We start from the raw sequence: 23,605 nt of genomic DNA on the forward strand, positions 1-23,605 counted from the left end.
TAGTCTAATAATAGAAATTCCAATGGCAAAAATAAAGGCCAGGAGAAAATGAAATAATCCTGAGTCATTCGGTAAGTTAAGCATTTGACTCTTGATCTCAGCTCAGGTCGAGTTCAAACCCTATGTTGGGCTCCACGCTGGGTGTGGAGCCCACTTTAAAGTATATACATGTACTATATATATACACACACATATACAGAAGTGTATATACATATACACACATACACATACACACACACACACACACACACACACACAAACATACACACACACAGCATTTTAAAACAATCTCCCCAAGTTACTATGCAAGGTGAGAGTGGATCAAGGCATTTTCAGATAAAGACAGAGAGTTTTCCACTCCCAAATCACCAGTGAATCACTGAAAGTTTTATCTGTCAAGAAGGAATTTTAAATTAGGAGAAACAAGAGGGCTAAAAGCCTACACTGAGCAAAAGAACCAGTAAATGTCTTAGTGAGTCCAGGTCTAAATGCCTGTACTAACAGCAATGATAACTATTTCCAGATGGTAAGTTAAAGAATGGGAAATTAACAAGATGTGTAGTTTAAGCAAAATAAGTCAATCAGAGAAAGATCAGTATCATATGACTTCACTCATATGTGAAACTTAAGAAACAAAACAGATGAATATAGGGAAAGGGAAGGAAAAATAAGATCAAAACAGAACGGGAGACAAACCATAAGAGACTCTTAAATCCAGAGAACAAACTGAGGGTTGCTGGAGGAGACTTGGGTGGGGGGCTGGGCTAAATGGGTGATGGGCATTAAGGAGGGCACTTGTTGGAATGAGCACTGGGTGTTGTATGTAAGTGATGAATCACTGAATTCTATACCTGAAACCATTATTGCACTATATGTTAACTGACTTGAAATAAAATTTTAAAAATATACTCTAAAAAAATAAAATAAAATTAGAGATAGACTTTAAAAATAGAGGTTTATCAGTATTACATGTTTAATTCTTACAAGAATCCTGTGAGATAAATACACATTAATGTTCCTATTAAAAAAACAAACAGAAGATGTGTAGTTTAGTTAATATAATGTATCCATGTATCACCTAGCTTTAACATTTTACTCCTCACATGAGAAGTTCTCACCAGAGGTCACAGAGGGAATTCTCTGTACTCTGTTTTCCAGTTTCTTGAGAGTTTAACATGATTTACAAGTTTAAAAAATATTTTAGGGGCAACTGGGTGGCTCAGTTGGTTAAGCATCCGACTTCGGCTCAAGGCATGATCTCACAGTTTGTGAGTTCAAGCCCTGCTTCAGCCTCTGTGCTGACAGCTCAGAGCCTAGAGCCTGCTTTGGATTCTGTGCATGTCTCTCTCTCTGCCTCTCCCCACTCACACTCTGTCTTTCTCTCTCTCTCTCTCAAAAATAAATAAATATTTAAAAAATTTAAAAATTTTTAATGTTTAAATAAATAATAAACTTTATTTTGTCCAGGAAGCAGAGAGAGATGTTGATTAACTTCAAGTCAGAAATGCGTGTTAAAAACATAAGGTTAACCATTAAAAAAAATAGAAATAGAATCATCCCCAAACCCATAGAGTAGAAAAATGGGATAAAAATATTCAAGAGAACTAATGGAATGCAAGAAAAGACAAACAAGACAGGAGAGAACACAGAACAGTGAACAAAATAAAGCTCAAAATAAGATGGTAAAAACAAACACAAATATATAAATGTGCAAAACAAAAATCTAAACTCACGTTTGCCAGTAAAAAACCAAGAGTTCCTCAAAAGAGATAAAAAATAAAAATGCAGATATATTTTTAAAAGAGCCATTCAATGATATAGAACTATTGAAAGCAATCAGTCAGAAAAAAAGAGATTCTAGAAAAATCCCAAGCAAAAGATAGCTTCTGTGGCAATTAATTTAAAATGGACTTTCTGGTTAAAAGAAGCACTAGTATGAATAAGGAAAGTCATTACACTATCAAGAGCTGATGCATCAAGAGGATATAACGCAGTACAAAGTATATAAAAGAAAGACTGACAGGACTGGTAAAGAGAATATTTTGTCAAGGAGGCAAAATACTAGGAATGCAGAACATCTGAATAATATAAATTGCTACAGTTGATCTAGTCAACATAGAAAGATCCCCAAATGCAACAATCAAAGATCATTCTGTTCAAGTACACACTGAATATTTACAACATCTGACTACTAACTAGATCATAAAGTCTCAACAAGTAACAACAACCAAAACTTTATATGACCACAATGCAGTGAAATTAAAATCAAGAGTTTCTATTTAAAAACTAAAAATCAAACAAAATCCCTACCATCACTACCACCAACCGACTCCCCCCCCGCACCAACACACACACGCTCTTCTAAATAATTCAAGGATCAAAGAAATCTTAATGGAAGTAAAAAATATTTGGAAGCAAATCATAATGAAAGCACTAGATAAAAAAATCTTGGTTGGTCCAATGTTTTAAATTCACTTTTTTTTATTTCTGCAAATATTTAAAACATATTCATAGTCAGTTAAACACCCAACTCTTGATTTTGGCTCAGGTTATGCTCTCATGGTTCATGGGATTAAGCACCAAGTCAGGCTCAGTGTTGACGGCAAGGGGCCTGCTTGGCATGCTCTCTCCTCTCTGCCCCTTCCCCTCCCTCAAAATAAATAAATACACATTAAAGGAAAAACACTCATTTGAATGGCATATCCATTAATTCTACCACCTAAAGCTCCTGGTAGCAGATTTTATAATTTCGGGTTTCAAACTCATCTGAGAGATTCCTCGTCAGCCTGGAAAAGGGAACTTCTGTGTAAAGAAACTTCACATTTGCCTCTGTCAGACATCCAGGAATATCCACAACTCAGGGCCCCTTTGTACTAGATTTCCCACAAAGGTAGCAATGAATTGAAAAACGAACCGGAGATCAGCCCCAGCCCAGAAAAAAAAAAAAGAAAAAATCTTGCTGTCTTTCTTTCTTTGCCGGTGAGTGGATTTTTATTTTTCTACTCTTCCTAGCTCTCTGAAGAAGTCACTGCCTTCAGCAGGTATTTTTAAACTGGCCAAATGATTTAATATCTCTGAGCTTCAGTTTTCTCTTTTGTCTAATCAGGAGCATAGCATTTATCCTTTCAGATCATTGACCGAATAACCACACTCAACAAACACTTGTGGGTATTTTTTTAATATATCTTATTACTGCCCTAATGATGAAATTGAATTTTATTACATGTTGTAGATATGACAATTACTAGACTACATATACAAACTCTGCTACATAGATAAACTTTGATTAATTGTATAGAAGTAATAAAAGTGAAGGACTATGTATTATTTCTAGAAAATTACAATACACACATAAACACCTGTGCATATGATTAGGCAAAGACTACATAAGTGCACCGGTAGTGAACCAGGTAGTCTAAGTGTAGAGACCTGAAGTCAAGGTGCTGGGGTTCTAGCCTTGCTTCAGGCACTCTTAGCAAGTCCAAGCTTCTCAGGGCTGAATATCCAGAACATAAAAATTAAAGGCAGGATTTGGATCACCACAAAGATCCTTTATGTCTCTAACAGTCTCTGGTTTTCTGTATCCACTCAATGTTTTTCTTAAATTTTTAAATGTTTATTTATTTCTGAGAGAGAGGGAGGTGGGGAGGAGCAGAGAGAGAAAGACACAGAATCCAAAGCAGGCTCCAGGCTCTGAGCTGTCAGCACAGAGCCCAACACAGGGCTCGAACTCCCCAGCCATGAGATCATGACCTGAGCCAAAGTCGGACGCTTCACTGACTGAGCCGTCCAGGCGCCCCTGCTCAATGTTTCTTTCTGGTTTATTTGGACAGTACTGAATTCTGTTTCATGAACTCTCAGCCGTCTGGTGTTTGTTATAAGATGATCTGATCACAACATGACATGCTTGGAAAGAAAATCAGTTTCTACTTTATTTTTATCCAAGAGAAGTGAGAAAGGGAAAAAAAAGAGGAAGACACACAATTCAGCAGTTAAACAGGAAAATGATAACCATGCACTCTGTATTTTGTAGTTTCTTTATGTGTTTAGACACTGTTTCACAGAGATCATTTGCTTCAACCTCAAAGAACTAGAAGAGTTACAGGGAAGTGTAACACCAACTGCGACACAGGTGAGGGTGATGTGCAGTAAGATGGCCAGGCTTTATCCACTTTAACTGATGACTGCCGGAAGCTACAGGCTCCTGGGTCTCCCGCCTCCCACTGCAGCGATCTACTGGGAAGTATCCCCATTAGATGCAGCCTTTTCAAAAATATTATAAATGGAGAAAAATGACAGGAGAGTTGGTTGTCTGAAATTCAAGGTTATCTTCTGGAAATGTTCCTACAACCTATAGGATCATCGACTACCAACACCTCAGTGACCTTCTTTCCAGGACCAGAACCCATCCGACTCTCGTTACCCTCACAAGACTCCATAGGTGTGTGGTTGTATTCTCTGTTCTCGCTCCCCCATTTGGGGTGGGAGAATTCTGGCGACGTTCGGAAAGCTGTCGCTGATCACATGCACCCAGATTAGCTATAGAGAGCACATGAAGAAGGCTTCACGGACAACAAATACCAAAATCTGCCAATAAACTGTCGAACGTTTAAACAGTTAGAACATTTGGCTCCCTACGACAGTAATACAGCACTTTCCCAGGCAAAAAATAAAGCCAAGATATCACGGAATATTTGCTGGTCTGAAATAACTGCATATGTTGTATACTCACTTTCCGGCAGCCTCTTTCTACTTCTATTGTTCCAGAAGGTTGGGTTTGCGATTTCATCTTACAGATGTAGTCAAGAGGCCGCTCACAGGCCCTATCTGCCCAGTACCCATCCTACAGAAAGCAAAGAGGAAAAATGGATGATTATCGGCTGTTTGACTCTGAGGCCATTTTCTGGTCCTGGTGTCTCGGGAAGGAAAAACAAAGATTCGAGATTCTTAAGAGAAAAATGGCATCTCTGAAAAGGAAAGGCGAATTGACATGTTATAAGTAAACAGCAAATTTGACTCTGGCTACAAAGATGTAAAAAGAGATGGGAGCCCCAATATGTTTTGATACTGTGGCTGTCTGTGCCGCTGTGTAGAAGGATCTAGAGAGAAACTAAGAATGCTCGTAAGCCCCGAAGTGATTATGCCAACGGAAGGTCTACATGAAGCATCCCCCGTCAGCTGTTTTTAAGTTAACCAAGTACAGAGAAAGCCGTCCAGAGAAACTCCCTCACCCAACACGCCAAACTTGGAAACACACCTTGAAACCGATCATCTCTCCTCCTTTTTCCAATTTGTAGTGAGGAGCGTCCTTGCGAGTCTATGGCTCCACTTCCCACCCTGCTTCAAATTCCACCTTCTCCCCCTTCCTCAAGGACTTCATATCAAAATGACCTCCCCTCTCCCTCCTTCAGGTAACTGCTAGCCCCCTGGAAAAATGTCTTCTCTACTGTCTGCCTCTAATTCCTCATTTCTCACTCAGTTGCAACCCACTGCCATCTGGTACTCAACCTTCAGCCAAAGTATTAGCTATAAACTGAAAATTCGGTCTTGCCACTCCTGAACTAAGTCATATTTTCTCAACCTCAACACTCCATAGCCTTCCTACCTGCCCATCCACCTCTAACTCCATGCTTTCAGCCATATTCTCCTTCAGTTCTTCCTAAGAATGAGGCTTTCTGGTTTCCTCTTCCCAGGACACACTTCTGTCTCTCCTTTCAGTAGTTTATATCTACCCTCTTCTTGGGCTTTCAATTACTCACAATGAGGGGCGCCTGGGTGCCTCAGCTGGTTAAGTGTCTGACTTTGGCTCCGGTCATGATCTCACGATTCGTGAATTTGAGCTTTGCATCAGGTTCTGTGCTGACAGCTAGCTAGGAGCCTGGAGCCTGCTTCGGATTCTGTGTCTCCCTCTCTCTCTCTCTGCCCCTTCCCTGCTCAGACTCTATCTCTCTGTCTCTCTCAAAAATAAACATTTAAAAACAATCACAATGAAAACAACCACAGTGACAAAACAGCAGCTAATACTTATTGAACAATTGGTTTGGATCAGTCATGGTGCTTGTTATATGCATTAACCCATTAAATCTTTAGACTCACCGTCAAGCAGGGTACAATTAGTATGCCCTTTTTATAAATGAGAAAATAAGCTAGGTATCCAGACCCAGTCTCTTAACCACTGTGCTCATCATCCATTAATAAAAGATAATTTGATGATATTCTTCAGTCACTAACGTCCTATTTAGGACGTGGAAGCAATCGTCTCATATTTGACATCTCCATGTCCCCTAAAAGAACAAATGTAGCTCTCCAAGTACAGACTGCAGACCGTGAAACCCAGATCTAAGTGCATCTACTCAGAGCAAGCAGTCAAAAATCAAGCCAAAGCTCTAATGTGATCAGTCAAGTTGTACGAATCGCCATTTAGAACTCCCGCAAGAACGGTATGAATACTGGTTACTGGTTAATTTCATCCTTGCACCCAAAGTGTCCACCTGCTGCTTTTCTAGTCCCCTTGAAAATTTGACTTTGCTAAACAATTGAAATATACGTAGATAGATCACCTAGACTAGAAACAACCTGAACAATAATATGGAATAAGTGAGGCAGAACAGAAAATACCCTGTGGCTTTTGCTAGGTATCAGCAGATAAATGTGCCTTACCTTGCCTTTCATTACAACACAATCTTCCTGCCTGTTGTTTTCATGGCTTGGTTCCCCCCGAAGCCATTTAGTAAATGTTACTGGGGTGCCATCACTCCACTCAAAATACATTTGGATCTTGATGTCATTTAAGCCAATCCATAACTCATCATCTTGCTCTAAACAGGAAGAAAAACACAGAAGCAATGTACACATGTTTTCTTTCCTAAAATCAGGAGATTAGCAGAAAGGAAGGCTCCCTGCTTTATTAACAAAAGCTCTATTCCCTTAATATTATAACAGATAAAAGATCATCCTCTTGAGTGTTAATCTGAGATGTCAACTGCACTTTATGTTGTCAAGTGTATTCTTTACATTGTGGAAGCAAAGTGCATCTTTTATTGTACAAGTGTGACTTATATCTCCTGGGACTTGCTAAAATGAGCTTTGTTCATCATTACCCTCTAGTCTGTGAAGCTACTTTTTTGTTAAAAATAACTTTCCATACAAACTGCACTCATCATATTGGAAACATGACAGCTTACTTACATATTAATCTATTTGAGTATTATTAAATCTCATGAATGTTTTATTTTTTTTTAATATTTTATTTATTTCTGAGAAACAGAGAGAGAAGGAGAGAGAGAGAGTGTGAGCAGGAGAAGATCAGAGAGAGAGGGAGACACAGAATCTGAAGCAGGCTCCAGGCTCTGAGCTAGCTGTCAGCAAAGAGCCTGACGCGGGGCTCGAACCCACGAACTGTGAGATCATGTCCTGAGCCAAAGCTGGATGCTTAACAGACTGAGCCACCCAGACACCCCTCATGAATGTTTTAAAGTACTACTAAAAACCACTTCTATTTTACTTTGTTGTTATTAAGAACATTCTGGATGTTTTCACTAACTCTTCATAACTATCCTAGGAGTGAGAAGATACATAAACTGAGGAGTTGAGCTGTCTCTCCTGACATTTAGGACTTATTTATTAGTCTATAAATATAAATGAATCTGCAATCATTTTGACCACAAAATACCAGAAAGACTCAACTAAATAACAAATAAACATTTAAAAAACCCAACCAGGTACAGACATAAAATGTCATCATTTTGCTTTAAAATTCTATGAACATTATTGATCTTATCTGTAGTTATAATTCTAAAAATTCTACATATTATAACTAAAATGGAACGACACGTAAGGCCTAAGTCTTCATGCCTAGAAACATATACATTTGCAAATTAAAAAAATTAATGAATGCACAATTCAATATCTGTTTAACTTGTACTACTGGAAATTTCATCATGAATACATGACTTTTGTTCTTTAGGCGGTAAAAATAAAATTACTTGCCAAAGGGCTCTAAAGATGATGTTGTAGTAGAAAATGAGAAAAGTGCCACACTGTATAGGAATTTCCCTAAATGGTTTGGTCTCTTCCTCCTAAAAGTTGTCTCTCAACTTGCTTTTGGAGAAGTCCCTGATTGGCCCATTGCCAGCCCCAGCAGATGTTTCCAGCACCATGAGGCATGGATGACCGTGCCAGAACGATCCCCTTTTCCTTTCACTTAATTTGGCAGATCGTGATCTTCTGGGCAGCAAATAGAGGCTTAAAATGACCTCATATGACCTTTCCTTTCAGGATTTAGGTTCAAAACTAATAAAAACCTAAGCTCCCCCTCCCATAAATACATAAATAAAATAAAAATAAAACCCGAAACTTCCAAGTCCCACAATTAAAATAAAGTGTTGAGTTCTCACTAAATTGTGCACCCCCCTCTAGCTTTTATAATTCCTAAGCATGGCCTACACTCTGTAAAAATATATAATACACAAGTGTAAAAAGTTGTTAAACCAAAGGTTATGAATCTGTAAGGGAAGTTGCCTTAGTTGAGGCAGTCATAACTTAGGTCTGTGAGTCCCAATTTCTCCAGTCCATTTCCACAATCAATATAAAAAATATTGAGGGGCGCCTGGGTGGCTTAGTCGGTTGGGCGTCTGACTTTCGCTTAGGTCATGATCTCGCGGTTCCTGGGTTCAGGCCCCGCGTCCGGCTCTGTGCTGACTGCCGGCTCAGAGCCTGGAGCCTGTTTCGGTCTGTGACTCCCTCTCTCTCTGACCCTCCCCTGCTCACGCTCTCTCTCTCCTAGAAATAAATTTAAAAAATTTAAAAAAAAAAATAAAAAAAATATTCTCAGGGCGCTTGGGTGGCTCAGTCGATTAAGCATCCAATTAAGCTCAGTTGATTAAGCCGATTATGCCCTCTGATCATGACTTCGGCTCAGGTCATGATCTCATGGTCTGTGGGTTCGAGCCCCGCATTGGGCTCTATGCTGACAGCTAGTCAGAGCCTGGAGCCTGTTTCAGATTCTGTGTCTCCTTCTCTCTCTGACCCTCCCCTGCTCTCTCTCTCTCTCTCTCTCTCAGAAATAAGTAAAACATAAAAAAAAAGATATTCTCTCAACTAGCTAGTTTTTCTAGGCTTTTGATTCAGAAATAAGAATTTTATAACATTTCTTTACTTTTATCAATATTATTTTTGCTGTTTTAAATAAAGAAGTCATGGGGCGCCTAAGTGGCTCAGTTGGTTAAGCGTCCGACTTTGGCTCAGGTCAGGATCTCCTGGTTTGTGGGTTCAAGCCCCATGTCCGACTCTGTGCTGACAGCCAGCTCAGGGCCTGGAGCCTGCTTCAGATTCTGTGTCTCCCTCTCTCTCTCTGACCCTCCCCTGCTCACACTGTCTTTCTCTCTCTCTCAGAAATAAATAAAAAACATTAAAAAAATAAAAGAAAGAAGTTGTATCCATGATTTAAAAAAAAGGGGGGGGGCAGATTTCCCTAGTGAAAATTTATTAATTTCTCAGCTGAATTTAAACGCAACCTGTGTGTGAGGCGGTTCAAGATGGCAGCATGGGAGGATCCTGAACTAGCGTCCTCCCGTGCGTACAACAAATCTATAGCTACATCTGGAACAATTCCTTCTGGAAGGAACCTAAGAACTAGTTGAACAACTGCTCTCTGACAAAAACTGAAAGGCCATATTGAGACAGGTAGGAGAAACAGAGACCTAGTCTTGCCAAAAACTCCACCAGGGTGTAGAGACCCACCATCAGCAGGGTCTCACAGATATGGAACTCCTCCTCGGGGCAAAGAGGTTTGTGTCTCACACCAGGCACCTCCACTCTCAGGAGTGTACTGGAGAGATGAGCCCCCCCAAACATCTGGACCAATGGGGCTTAAATCCAAGAGAACCATAGGGCTGTAGGGAACAGAGATTCTACTCGTGAAGGTGTCGCATGCAGACTTATCCACCCCAGGGCACAGGAAAAAAGTAGAGCCTAGATCATATGCAAAGGAGATTCATTTGCTAATCCTAAAGCTTCTGCCAGAGAGGCAAAAGTCTGTTGGAACTCTCTCCAGAGAAAAAGAAACTGACAGGGACCATTTTTACATTCTTCCTCTGCCTTGCTGGAGCTGGCACTGGTGGGCACCATTTTTGCACCATCCATCTGATCAGCCAGTGCCCACCCCACCACCATGCTGCAGCCCTTCCAGAAGCAGGGGTGAGGCCCCCAAATCCCATCCCACGACTGCAGTCCCAGAAACAGCAGGCAGCACTCCACCTCTTCACAGCCCTTGCATGCACAGCCAGCATAAAAGATGCCCATGGAATCCTGTGCTCTGGTAGCAAAGAGGGACTGTGTGTTTGGGCTCCATAAGCCTGAAACAACTGGAGGGAAAGTTCAAGAAACAACTAATGAGCAAAGTAAAGTTAAATGGTAAGGATAATGCCCATACAGGGCCACCACTTTAATACAGAGAGATTGTTGTTTCATTTGATACACAGGATCAAACATAGAGAGTCAAACAAAATAGAGAAACAGAGGAATATGTTCCAAATAAGTAAAAAAAGAAAGAAAGAAAGAAAGAAAGAAAGAAGCAAGATAAAACCCAAGAAAAAAACTTAAAAAATGGAGATAAGTAATTTACATATACAGAACATTCCATCCAAAAACAGCAGAATAAACATTCTCCTCAAATACACAAGACAGACCACATGCTAGGCCACAGAGTAAGTGTCATTAAATTTACAAAGGTGGACATCATGGAATGAAACCAGAAATCAACTACAAAAAGAAACCTAACATCTAACTTTATACCTAAAGGAACTAGAAAAAGAAGAACAAATAAAACCCAAAGTTAGTGGAAGGAATGAAATAAAAAATATCAAAACAAAAACAAATAAGACTAAAAAGACAACAAAAAAGATCAATGATACTAAGAGCTGGTTGTTTGCAAAGATAAACAAAACTGACAAACCTTTAGCTAGACTCAGTCATATAAAAAGAGAGAAGGTGCTCACTTTTGCACTTTTATTCAACATAACATTGTAAGTCCTATGCAAAGCAATTAGGCAGGACTAAAAAATAAAAGGCATCTAAATTAGAAAGGAAGAGGTAAAACTATCACTATTTGGGATGACATGATCTTCTAGACAACACCAAAGACTCCACCAAAAGAAAAAACCCAAAAACCAAAAAAACCCCCAAAAACCTGTTAGATTTAATAAATTCAATAAAGTTGCAGGATACAAATCAATTTGATAAAAATCTGTTGCCTTTTTGTATACTCTAACAATGAACTATAAGATAGAGAAATTAAGAAAACAATCTCATTTTAAATTGCATCAAAAAGAATAAAATACTGGGAATAATTTAACCAAGAAGGTAAAAGAAAATTATAAGATAGTGATGAAAGAAATTGAAGAAGACACAAATAAAAAGATAGCCCATGCTCATGGATTGGAGAAAGCATAGTCTCCTTAGTAAATGGTTTTAGGAAAACTGGAAGCCACTTACAGAAGAATGAAACAGGATCACTATCTTATACTATACACAAAAAATTAATTCAAAATAAAAACTTAAATATAAGTCTGGAAACCATGAAACTACTAGAAGAAAACATTAGCAGTAAGCTCTTTGACATTGCTCTTGGTAATATTTTTTGGATCTGACTCCAAAGGCAATGGCAACAAAAGCAAAAATAAACAAATGGGACTGCATCAAACTAAAAAGCTTCTGCACAGCAAAGGAAATTATCAACAAAATGAAAACGCAACCCTACTGAATGGGAAAACACTTTTGAAAATCATATATTCATTAAGGGTTTATAGGTAAACTATATGAAGAAATCATACAGTTCAGTAACAAAAAAAAACAAATAATCTGATTTTAAAATAGGCAGAAGATCTGAATAGAAATTTCCCAGAAAACACAGGTGGCCAACGACACATAATAAAAGAAGCTCAAAATCACCATTCATCAGGGGAAAGCAAATTAAAATCCTATGAGATATTACCTAACACCTATTAGAATGACTATTCTTAAAAGAACAAGAAAAACAAGTGTTGGTGAAGATGTGGAGAGAAGGATGTGGCGAGTACCCTCATGCACTATTAGTGGGAATGTAAATTAGTGCAGCCTCTATGGAAAACAGTATGGAGGTGCCTCAACAAATTAAAAACAGGACTACCATATGATATAGCAATTCCACTTCTGGGCATTTTTCAAAAAAATCACAAACACTAACTCAAAAAATACGTGCACCCCCATATTCATTGCAGCATTATCTATAATAACCAAGATAGAGAAATGCCTAAGGGTCTATCAAGGGATGAATAAAGAAGATATGGTATGTATATATGTATATTCCATTGTAGGTGTACACACACACACACACACACACACACACACACACACACTAGAATACTATCAAAGCCATAAAAAAGAAAAATCTGTCTAGGGGCGCCTGGGTGGCTCAGCTGGTTAAACACCTGACTCTTGATTTCAGCTCTGGTCATGATCTCACAGTTCACGAGATCCAGCCCTGTGTCAGGCTCTGGGCTGACAGGGCAGAGCCTACTGTGACTCGTATTCTCCATCTTTCTTTGCACCCTCCCCCTCTCTCAAAAATAAATAAAATAAACATTCAAAAAATTGTTTCAAAAAAAGAATAAAATCTTCTCATTTGCAACCACAGACAACACAGATGGACCTTGAGGGCATTATGCTAAGTGAAATAAATCAGACAGAGAGAGGCAAATACCATTTGATCTCACTTATATGTAAATTTAAAAAGCAAAACAAATGGGCACCTGGGTGGTTCAGTCAGTTTAGCTCTGACTTCAGCTCAGGTCATGATCTGGCGGTCTGTGAGTTTGAGTCCCGCATCAGGCTCTGCCTGGAGCCTGCTTCAGATTCTATGTCTCCCCCTCTCTGCCCCTCCCCCTCTTGCACTCTCTCTCTCTTTCTCTCTCTCTGAAAACTAAATACACATTTTTTAAAAGCTTGTTTCCTTAAATAAAAAGTAAAACAAATGCACAAAGAAAACAAAAGTTATAGATACAAAGAATAGATTTGTGGTGGCCAGAAGTAAAGGCAAAGGATTGGGGGGAGGGGGAGATGGGTGAGGGCTTCAAGAGGTACAAACTTCCAGGTATAAAAATTTAAAAAGTCATGGAAGTGTAATGCACAGCATGGTGACCATAATCAATATTGGTAACCAGGTTTATTGGGGTGATCGTGCCACAACGAATACACATGTACAATCAATATGTTGTACACCTGAAACTAATAAAATGTATGTCAATTATACTTCAATAAAAAACTGATAAATAAATAAACGCAACCTTTGCCACTCAGCTTGCCTACATAACAATAGCAATAAACATACAAGCTTCTTCCGTTACCGCATCATGCTACATAAAGTAGAGCAAAATTTGGTCTTTGGCCCTACGGCATCTTAACCAATCCATTTCCCACTGATTCACTTGTAACACTTTATCAGCTGCCCTAAGTATCTTGACTTGTATGTCATGATATTATTCAGACCTATCAGTCCTCATTCCATTATTATCACCCAGCGTGATTTCTCCAGAATGAGTAAATATACAATACCGAGAAATTGCGTACAGGCGGCAGTAGGCTATTACCAGGGCCTATTAAGCGCAGAGCAGAAAGAATTCCACTTGGCCCAGGGGTAGAAGCCCCAGTGCTCTGGGGGTCTCAGCAGTGTCTCTCTGGGACAACTTTCCCAATTCCTGTCTATTTGTCAACTGTTTGGTCTTTTCCCCTCGCCACGGGCTCCTATCAGTTTTCAAGCTCTACGTGTCAGGAAGCAGTCGTCGCCCGGCCACCAGCCATTTCCTCTGTTGTGCTGGCTGGGGATGGACAGCTGTGGCGGTTCAGCAGTCCCATGGGTGGAAGCAGAAAATGATAAACATTGAATCAGCAGGTACCGCCGAGCACCCATTATCATCAGGCTCCTCCTAGTCTGCCTCTGCTTCCGGATGAGTATTTCTGGCTCATTTTCCCCATCGTTGTTTTGTTTTGTTTTGTTTTGTTTTTTTTGTTTTTTGTTTTTTTGCTACAACCAACTTTTGAAAACTTCACAATATTTTGCTTTAGTATGTCTTCTCTATAATCTTTAAATTACATACCTAAAATTGAGGCATACATTTTTTTTAAGGTTTTAGGCCAATACCCAACCACCCCAATAAAATATCCTGTTTCTTTTTCTGCTCAACACTGCAACAGCACTAGCTAGGTTAACAAAGCAAATAAAGGCAGCTGGGTGGCTCAGTCCATTGAGAGTCTGACTCTTGATTTTGGCTCAGATCATGATCTCACAGTTGGTGAGTTGGAGTGCAGAGCCTGCTTGGGATTCTCTCTCCCTCTGCCCCTCCCCCTGCTTGCTTTCTCTTTCCCTCAAAATAAATAAATAAACTTAAAAAAAAAAAAAAGAAAAGAGAATCCAAGTATGGATTTAGAGATGTTTCTGGTGAGAGAAAACATGGGCATTAAGAAAGAAAATACAGGGGTGCCTGGATGGCTCAGTTGGTTAAGCAACCAACTTCGTCTAGGTCATGATTGCCCGTTCCCAAGTTCAAGCCCCGTGTTGGGCTCTGTGCCAACAGCTGAGAGCCTGGAGCCTGCTTCCGATTCTGTGTCTTCTCTCTTTGCCCCCCACCCCTACTCATGCCCTGTCTCTCCCTCTCAAAAATAAGAAAATACATACACACAAATACTTTGGATAAATGAAATATTATTGACAAATTTAAGGTAGGCTGCTCTGAATCTGGATTATATAGGCAAAAAGGATTTTTTTTAAACTGTCCATCAATTGATTACATATTAAAAGAAAAATAAGTCAAATTCTCTCTTTGTGATAACAACTCTTTAAATGTCTAAACAATGTTTACTTTTTATGAGTGATTAATATTTATTGTATTAAATAATCTATTAATTTTAAATCATTAAAGTTAATATTTATGATTAAATTTTCTAGTGATGGGTCGAGAGTGGGAGGAGCCAGCATATTATGGATTTAAAGGTTCTCACCATATCCCAGCTGGGAGAAGATAAAGTCAAATTCCTCGATGGTGTGGATACTGGCTAGATCGCCACCTTCCTTCCTACATGCAGTCAAGGCATCTCTTTGGATCTTCTTCTCCTCTCTGTAAATCTTGTAACAGTGACCTACATATGGCCACCACTGGCTTGGACAGTTAGTGGGCACATCACTTTCTAGAGAGAAAAGAGTTTGGAAAACATTTAAAAGGGAAGATTGTTTTAAATATAACAGAAGTTTCTATCATTCTATATAAAAAAGCAGTTCATAGTTATAAGCAAATAAAGGTAACATTTGTTTTTCATTTTTGGCATGCATATTCACAAAAGATAAAGCAGGTTGTGTTTGCTTTTCGACTACAAACTATATGAATCCATTTTTCATTTTAAAATAAAACTAGGGGTGCCTGGGTGGCTCAGTTGGTTGAGAGTATGACTTCGGCACAAGTCATGATCTCACGATTCGTGGGATCATGCCCCAGGTCAGGCTTTGCGCTGACAGCGCAGAGCCTGCTTTGGGTTCTCTGTCTCCTTCTCTCTCTGCCTCTCCCTCACTCGTGCTCTCTCTCTCTCTCTCTCAAAAGTAAATATTAAAAAAATAAAGCTAAGTGTGAAAATTCTTTTAAAAAAATTGTACCTGCAAAGCCACACAAAAATGCAATAGATTGTCTCATTTTATCATCAGCAAACCTGTACTAAGCATGTTACATAAATGCTCGAGGCACAGAAGATTTGACAGACAATACGCTCCTTGAAAGATTTCAGTTTACTGCTATTTTATGAACAGTAGGGAGCCAATCACTGCTCAGAAGAAGGGGAATACTCACAAAACAGGCACAAAAAATGTGTTAACGTGGGGAATAGAATGGGTGGGGGCAGAAAGGCCAAGAAGGAACCACAGGGACCCCAACGGCGGCATTTGGCTGCCAGGGCCACTCCCTCTGGCTTGCCCCCCACAAGATGGCACATGATACTCTGGAGATCACAGGGAATTAGATTCAGAACCCTTCAGGCAACACCTGAATTTGCCACGAGTTGTGTGACCTTGGGCAAGTCACATCACGTGAACCAAAGTATCCATATATATATAAACACTTCCATAATAGTAATACTAATACTAATATTAAACTACCCATCCTCACTGCGTTCTTCTGAACCAGAAAGCATCTGAGATAATGTTCCTATAAACTGCAAATACGACACAATATTATTTAAGTCAACGTGTAATAGTGGTCAATATCCTAATTATTACTACTAATAGTTATGGGCAAATTTCATAAATCTTGGTTTCACGTTGCAGAAAAAATGTACTCTAGTAGTAACGAGCTGGGGAAAGTGAAGGGAAAGATATTTGTAGGCAGAGATCCACATTATTCCTCCTTGTACGCCCTAGAACCAGCATGGGGCAGGTGTGATGAGTGGTGGTTGAGAAAAAGAACTGAAGATATATGTGATGCACAGCAGCTTTGCATTACCATTTACAGAAACTCTTTCAAACTGCAATTTAGCAATGCACCTTGCTTAAAGAGGGACTAGATTACCAAATGAAGGTTAATTTGCATATTTGTTTGGTAGTAAATGTTCTCAGAAGTGCTCCCTTAGTAAATGTTCAATACAGTGAATGTTTGCTCTTCAATTCATGAATCCCTTCAAGCCATTTTTCCTTAAAGACTAAGACTGCCACAACTTTGAGTCCAGGATTCTGTTTACAGTAGTCATTTAAGTGAACAGTCACCCATGATGACTGCATTATTGTAACAGGAAAAAATGCACATACTTAAAAATTCTAGCCCCTCAATACAATTGAGATATTGTGCACTGTCATGTTACAAAGGAAGAGAGGAAGGAAGGGAGGGAGGGAGGAATGGAGAGAGAGAGAGAGAAAGAAAGAGAGAGAGAGAGAGGAAGGAAGGAAGGAAGGAAGGAAGGAAGGAAGGAAGGAAGGAAGGAAGGAAGGAAAGAAGAAAAACTTAGTATAGCTTTGGAGCCCTCTGGTGGGGTATTTTGATTTTGCTAACTAGGAAAGTGAAAATAATGCAGCAAATACTGAGGACCTCAAAAACTGAACAGAGGACCTTTAAAAATAACTAAAAACATGAAGATTGCCAATGAAAATGAGTGCCATGGGACAGCCACAAAAGATCATCTGCTCCTATAGAGCGACACTGTCTAACGGAGACATAACATAAGCCACAAGTGAGTGCCACATATATACCTTTAAATTTGCTAGTAGCCATGTTAAATAAAAGTAAAAAGAGAAATGGGTAAATTTAATGTTACTGATGTATTTTATTTAACCCAGTATATCCCAACTATTATCATTTCAACATATAATCGATAACAAATAAATAATGAGATGTTTTACGTTTTCGCATGCTAAGTCTTGGAAGTGCAGTATGTATTTTATGCTCAGGGCAGTTCAGACCAGCCAGGCTTCATGCTCTCAGTTCCCACTGTGGCTCAGTGGCTACCGAACTGGACAATGCAGGTCTAGAGAACCAAGATTCGTGAACAAACAAGCTAGCATTAGAAGGAACAACGAGGTGGGGGGGGAGGGGGGCACCTGGGTGGCTCGGTCAGTTGAGCATCCGACCAGCTCAGGTCATGATCTTGCGGTCCATGGGTTCGAGCCCCACATCGGGCTCTGGGCTGACTGCCATCTCAGAGCCTGGAGCCTGTTTCAGATTCTGTGTCTCCCTCTCTCTCTGCCCCTCCCCAGCTCATGCTCTTTCTCTCTGTGTCTCAAGAATAAATAAAAAACATTAAAAAAAAAAAAAAGACCAATGGGGTACAAGGCAGAACTCCTGCCCAAGAGGGTCACCAATCATGGGCACTGCATTATTTTCACTCTCATATGCTTTTCCCAGCCTTGGTTGTTTTGAGCTTATAGATAAGACAGAACGATTAATCCAGGAAAAATAGAGAAATTCAAAGTGAAGGTGAGGCATAGTAGACAGAAGTAGACAGATAAGAATAATTTACTGAATGCTTGACGGTATGAACAAATTTTCACAGGAAGAACAGGTATTATTATTTCCCTTACAGATGAGGAAGCTACAACTGAGGATTAAGGAACAAGGTCAAGTTCCAGAATTCTGCTTCCTGAAGCAAGGAAGCTATAAAACAACCATTCTCCTTTCCCCCAAAGTGGCAATTCCAATCTTCCGAAGAACTGTATGAGCTTTTCCAAAACAAAAGAAGAATCCTATTTCTCCTACAGGAGGAATGGAGGAGATGAAGTACAAGAACGACTGAGGTTAAAATGGTGCCTCTGTAAATATCAAACCCAAGAACCAAATATCATCAAACCCAAGAACCACGACCCTTACTGTACCCATTGGAGATCTCGATCATATGTGTATCTATTAAAATTGCGAACACACCCACTCTCTGATCCAGCAATGCCACTGCTAGGAATAATCACAAGCATGAAATGACATGTGTATAAAGTTAGTTGCTGTGGGATTGTTTGTAATAATAAAAAAAAACTGGAAGTAAATTGAAGGTCCAGTAATAGATGGATGATCTCTCTCTGCAATGCAGCCATAGAAACAAAGAGGCTATTAATGTCTAATAAGGAAAGATGTCCAAAATTTTTAAGTGCAAAAAGTAAAGAATGTATGTATCATAGGCTGCTACTTGTATAAAACAGACAAAAATAATTATTAGCATATTTGTTTATATATTTATCAAATACCCAGGTGAGGGTAAATACCCAGAAACAGTTCTTTACCAGGGAGGAGAAATGCATAGAGGTGGAAGGAAAATACTATTATTTTCTGCCATTTTGTACCTTTTGATTTTCCAGCCACGCAATGAAATTGATTTTAAAAGTCAAGGAGAAAAGTCAAGAATGCCACGCTGTCAGATTTCTGCAAAGAATCCATCCAGCTTTCCAGCCAGCCAGGCAGCCCTTTAGAGCAGTAAGTATCTCTCCAATATCAGCTTGCAATGAAAAAAGTGCAGGTTGTTTGCTTTTTGCTGATTTGAAAAGAGGCTGCATTCTCGCCTTAGTAATTAAATTTTTCGACAAAATTATAAGAGAGAGCATGATGGGATTCTTTTCCCAGAGTCTAGCTGGTATGTAAAATTCAGTTCATACCTTTGGGATGTCTTCTCCCATTTCTGTGAAGACTTCTACTTGAGATGTGAAACTTACACCATTAGCGCTCATATGGAACCTTAAGTGGTGAGAATATAATAACGTCCCTTTCAGATATGTATTTCCTAGCTTGGGTTCGAGTTTTGTCACATGTGCAAGTTTCATATATCCTCTGAATACCCTTCTCCTCATCTAGAATGTGTGAACGATCATGCCTATCGCACAGAGCTGCTATGAGGACAGAATTCTTATTTCTGTTCTTTTAAAGGCTTGGTGCATGATCCGAGCACTAGAGCACACTCCGGAAATGTTAGCGACCATTACCAGTAACCAAGAAAAGGAGGTTCTGCAGGAATATCATTATGTTTAATCCATAAATTATCAACAAAACCTGCCATTTCACGCAGTTATGTAAGCCATAATTTTCTTCTTTAAATGATAATATTTTATATACTGCAGATCAAATGGACCACTTACCGGAGGGAATCACAAAAGAATTCAGAGTTGTGTTGCCTTTTTTGCAAATATAGCCTAGTTTCTGAACACATTCCAGATTTTCCCATTTAGCATTTTTCCCGGGATTTAATGACACGCAGCTTTTTCCAGGTTCTGTTGATGGACTTCCTGTGGGGAAAAGGAAAAAATCACAGTGGGATTATCATAGGTAATACAAGTAAATAGCCCCCCTAAACTCTCATATCTTCATCCTTGGACTTTAATGGATCTCCATTCTGTCTTCTGCTGTAAATTCACCAATAAATCTTTACTGACTGCAGAGCAAAAGAGGTCTATTTCTTTTCTTGTTGTTGGATGATTTCAGGGTCTAAAGTGTTGATTATACAAGTTCACTTCTCTGAAATAACTTTTTTTTTCACCATATCAACAATAAAGACTAGACCTTATGATCCTGAACAGTCTTCACACTGGGCTTGTTATATAAAGCACTTGGTTATATAAAGCAGAGAGGTACCTAACAAAATACAAAAGACAGGATGTTCCAAAGCAGCCATATGAAAAACTGTGAACACCTCCCAAAAAGTGAAGTAAGGCTAACCGTGAGGAGCAAACTAGAGAATTTCTGAATGTGGGAAAACTTTCTTCAATTAGGGAGAGGAGACAGGAGAGGAAGACAGTGAAGAGGAGAAAGACCAGAGAAGGAAAGTTTGGGGAACATCATGACACGAGAAAGGCCGATCGAGTAAACCCAAAACAGCTTTCTCAAGATTTTCAACCCAGCCTACTGAAGATTTTTGACTGCTAATCCCTCACTCTGTATCTTACTGAAAACTGATAAAAGAACCAGATAAAGTCAACTTTGGGAAGGCAATATACATATGCAGTGGTACCCACAACTCTTATGCATTTCTGCTTGTAAATACAGGATTTTAAAACCAGGACTCTGAAAACTAGCTCCATCTCACACCTGAATACGGGCAATGAGCCACATTTTATTAATGATGCTGCTTTGTGACCTGTGACATGTATATAATGTGGGCCTGGACCTCACTTTCCCTTCCTGCAAGATGGGAATCATATCACCTGCTCCACAAAGCTTTTGTCAAAATTTTTTTAAAAAATAGTGGAATAGCACACAAAGGAAACTGTTGTTAGCGATAAGGACTTTGATACAGCAATTAGTTGTCATTAAATGGCTACCACAGTCATGTGTTCTAATTCAGACTTCTACATCATTTGTATAAAACACCCTCACTTCAAATGTGAATGTGTTTTCATCGATGTTTTACTTGGTAAGGATTCAATTGAATGGTTGATCAAATACTGTATGCAATAAAAGCTTCTGATATTCCACATGGTTTCTAATTTTAGTTTGGAGAAACTCTCCTATTATTTCAGAAGGTGATTTAATCTTGCACCTACTACTTCTCAGGAATTTGGTTTACTTCCTTTTCCTTTCTCATTAGTATTCCAATTTCACTCCTCACTTTCACCGAAGTTAACCCCCCTATTTTCTCACTGAACTCTAGGGATGCACGTGGTTAAGTATTACAATAATCACTCCAAAAGTGCAGGATAAATAAAGTGACTTGCTCAAAGTATGATAATTAAGCAACAAAGAGTAAATTCTATTTCCTGAAAAAAGAGAAAAAAAGATCATTATCTAATGATCTGATTGAGCCCAACTGCCATTCTCCAATTTAATCGGACATTAATCCTCACCCACAAAACAGACATCTGATATTGCCTTGCAATGTCTGTCCCATATTGTAGGGACAAATAGAGAGGACTCTAGTGACAGTCCTGTAACTATGCATGGAAGGAATGCATTGGAAGTGGAATTTCAGATTTAAAGCAAATCAATTTAAACCAAAATATATCCTCTAAAAATTCCCTTTTGTGTTTTGACATCGATTCTGAATAGTCTCTTACTATTTATTTATTTATTTATTTATTTATTTATTTATTATTTTCAAAGACTTTATTTCCTTTAAATACCATCAGTCAGTAGTACAGAATAGAGTTTAATTTCCTAAGCCAGATGTAAAACCCATTCATTAGCTTTTAAGAAAGAAGTATGACCATATGAAGAAACATATTTCTCGGAGCAGAGCTAGCAAATGAAGATGTGACCCATCCTTTCCCACAACCATGGCAGACACTGGTAATCATTAATTGCACTCTGCTAAAAAAACAAGATTAGTAGGGGGTAGGGGTGGAGGTCAAGGTGGGGAGCATTGAATCAAACTCAACAGAGTTCCTTGGGCAGCTTCTAATAATGGTTGGTATTGGTCAACAAGGTACAAGTTTTTTTTATCACCTTTGGTCTTTTTGTTTTCTCTAAAGAATTGCTGTATGTATAAAACATACTTGTTATTTAGTCTCCTTTATGTTGTTACCTGTATGTTAAGACAATGTAGACATGTAGTTCAGAGCATTTTCTGTCCTCCAAAAAATTAGAAAGCTGTTGAAGACTTGATCATCACCCAACTGTGTGTGTGTGTGTGTGTGTGTGTGTGTGTGTGTGTGTGTGTTTTACAATTAAATTACAAATTGCAAACAAAAGTCTAATGCATTATTATGCTAGTATGGAATATCATCATCTGTGGCTGTAATATTATTTTAATCCAATCTATTAGATTAACAACTGGAGAAAATGATGTTAATGTAGACCTTAAGATCATTATGATGATGACAGATATATCACAAATATCTCAGGGCTCACAATAATGAAAAATTGTCCAGCCCCCAATAATTCATATTTGCTTAAATTCATACTTTGTGTGTCTATAAATAAATACATATGAAATCTTGAATATACTATATAGAATTATACAGTATATCTATATCATAAATATACATTTTATACATAAGCACTTTCAACTGGAACACTGTAAAATTCAAAAATGTGATTTTGAATATAATACCTAGCAAATGAAGGATACTCAGAAAATGTATACTTTCAAAGAATCCTGTATTGATCTGTGTGCTTATCCTCTCAGACAAATCCCTATCCTGGGACACAAGTATACCCTTATGGTTTTAGTATACACAAACCATGTTGGCAGATTTCGAAGCAACTTCAAATTCTTTCCTTTGAACCCTACATGCTAGATGATGAAGATCTCCCTGGTCTCCAGATAAACTGAATTTAGATGAGTTTATCCATAGGCAAGCTGAACCCTACCTGGTAGCCAATTCAAATATCGGAATGGGCTCCCACCACTCCACTGCCAGCCACTGTTGAAACTCAGGCTGTTGAGTCCAATCCAGAGTCCTGAAGTCAAGGAACTGGTTAATCCTATAGAACAAAAGCAAAAAACAAAAACAAAACTGACATTTGGAAAAGACAATGAAATCAAATGCACTTAAGCACTTGACTCAAAATGTATTTGAGGGAAGTAATAAAAAACCATGCCTAACATTTCTCCTTTGATTCTCCTAACAACCTGAGGTAAACTACTATTTCCATTGGCTGATAAAGAAACGGAGGGGAGAGTGTAAGATTCTTACTAAGATCTATTAAGATTCCTTCTGAGCTTCTAACTCAGATCTGATCAGGCTTCAACCCCACCACCTTGAAAATGCTGGTGTGAATTAGCTTTTCATTTCTCTATCCTCAAATAATAACATGACTTCATTTTAGAGCACAAGGTTTATTTTGGATAAAATTCAAAGTTTTCTACCATAAAAATGTTTAATAAACAGTTCGATCTATCAGTCTCATAAATTATTACCCAGTCTTACATTCTAGAACTTACCCTAAGAATTTTATTTCATGACATTTTTAAAAATCACTTTTCATTAAGATTTTGCTTAAATTCTAAGAGTAAAATCTTTGGCTAACATGAATGACTCTTTGCTTATGCACTTCATAAAATCATAATTATATTATTCAAATTCTATGTCAGGCCTGATATGGAATAAAAAAACAAGCCACAAGGACCTCAGCCCTCCAGAGTCAAACACTCTCATCTGTTACTACCTAAAGGTTTTTAAACTTAT

The 23,605-nt window shown here is 38.6% G+C and overlaps 1 protein-coding gene across 3 annotated transcripts in view; it reads right to left on the reverse strand.

Moving 5' to 3' along the window:
• MRC1 (mannose receptor C-type 1) overlaps positions 1–23,605 on the reverse strand; it is a 101,025-nt gene that overhangs the window by 48,122 nt on the left and 29,298 nt on the right. For all 3 annotated transcript variants that reach the window (XM_077772459.1, XM_077772458.1, XM_077772460.1), the window contains exons 5-9: positions 22,788–22,901; positions 19,622–19,768; positions 15,034–15,219; positions 6,661–6,818; positions 4,733–4,843 (exon numbers count right to left, since the gene is read on the reverse strand). In XM_077772459.1, coding sequence (XP_077628585.1) covers positions 4,733–4,843; positions 6,661–6,818; positions 15,034–15,219; positions 19,622–19,768; positions 22,788–22,901 — 716 coding nt within the window. The remainder of the gene's footprint in view (positions 1–4,732; positions 4,844–6,660; positions 6,819–15,033; positions 15,220–19,621; positions 19,769–22,787; positions 22,902–23,605) is intronic.

The sequence above is a fragment of the Crocuta crocuta genome, unplaced genomic scaffold, assembly GCF_008692635.1.
Source record: "Crocuta crocuta isolate KB4526 unplaced genomic scaffold, BGI_CrCroc_1.0 scaffold96, whole genome shotgun sequence".
Classification (NCBI taxonomy): Eukaryota; Metazoa; Chordata; class Mammalia; order Carnivora; family Hyaenidae; genus Crocuta; species Crocuta crocuta.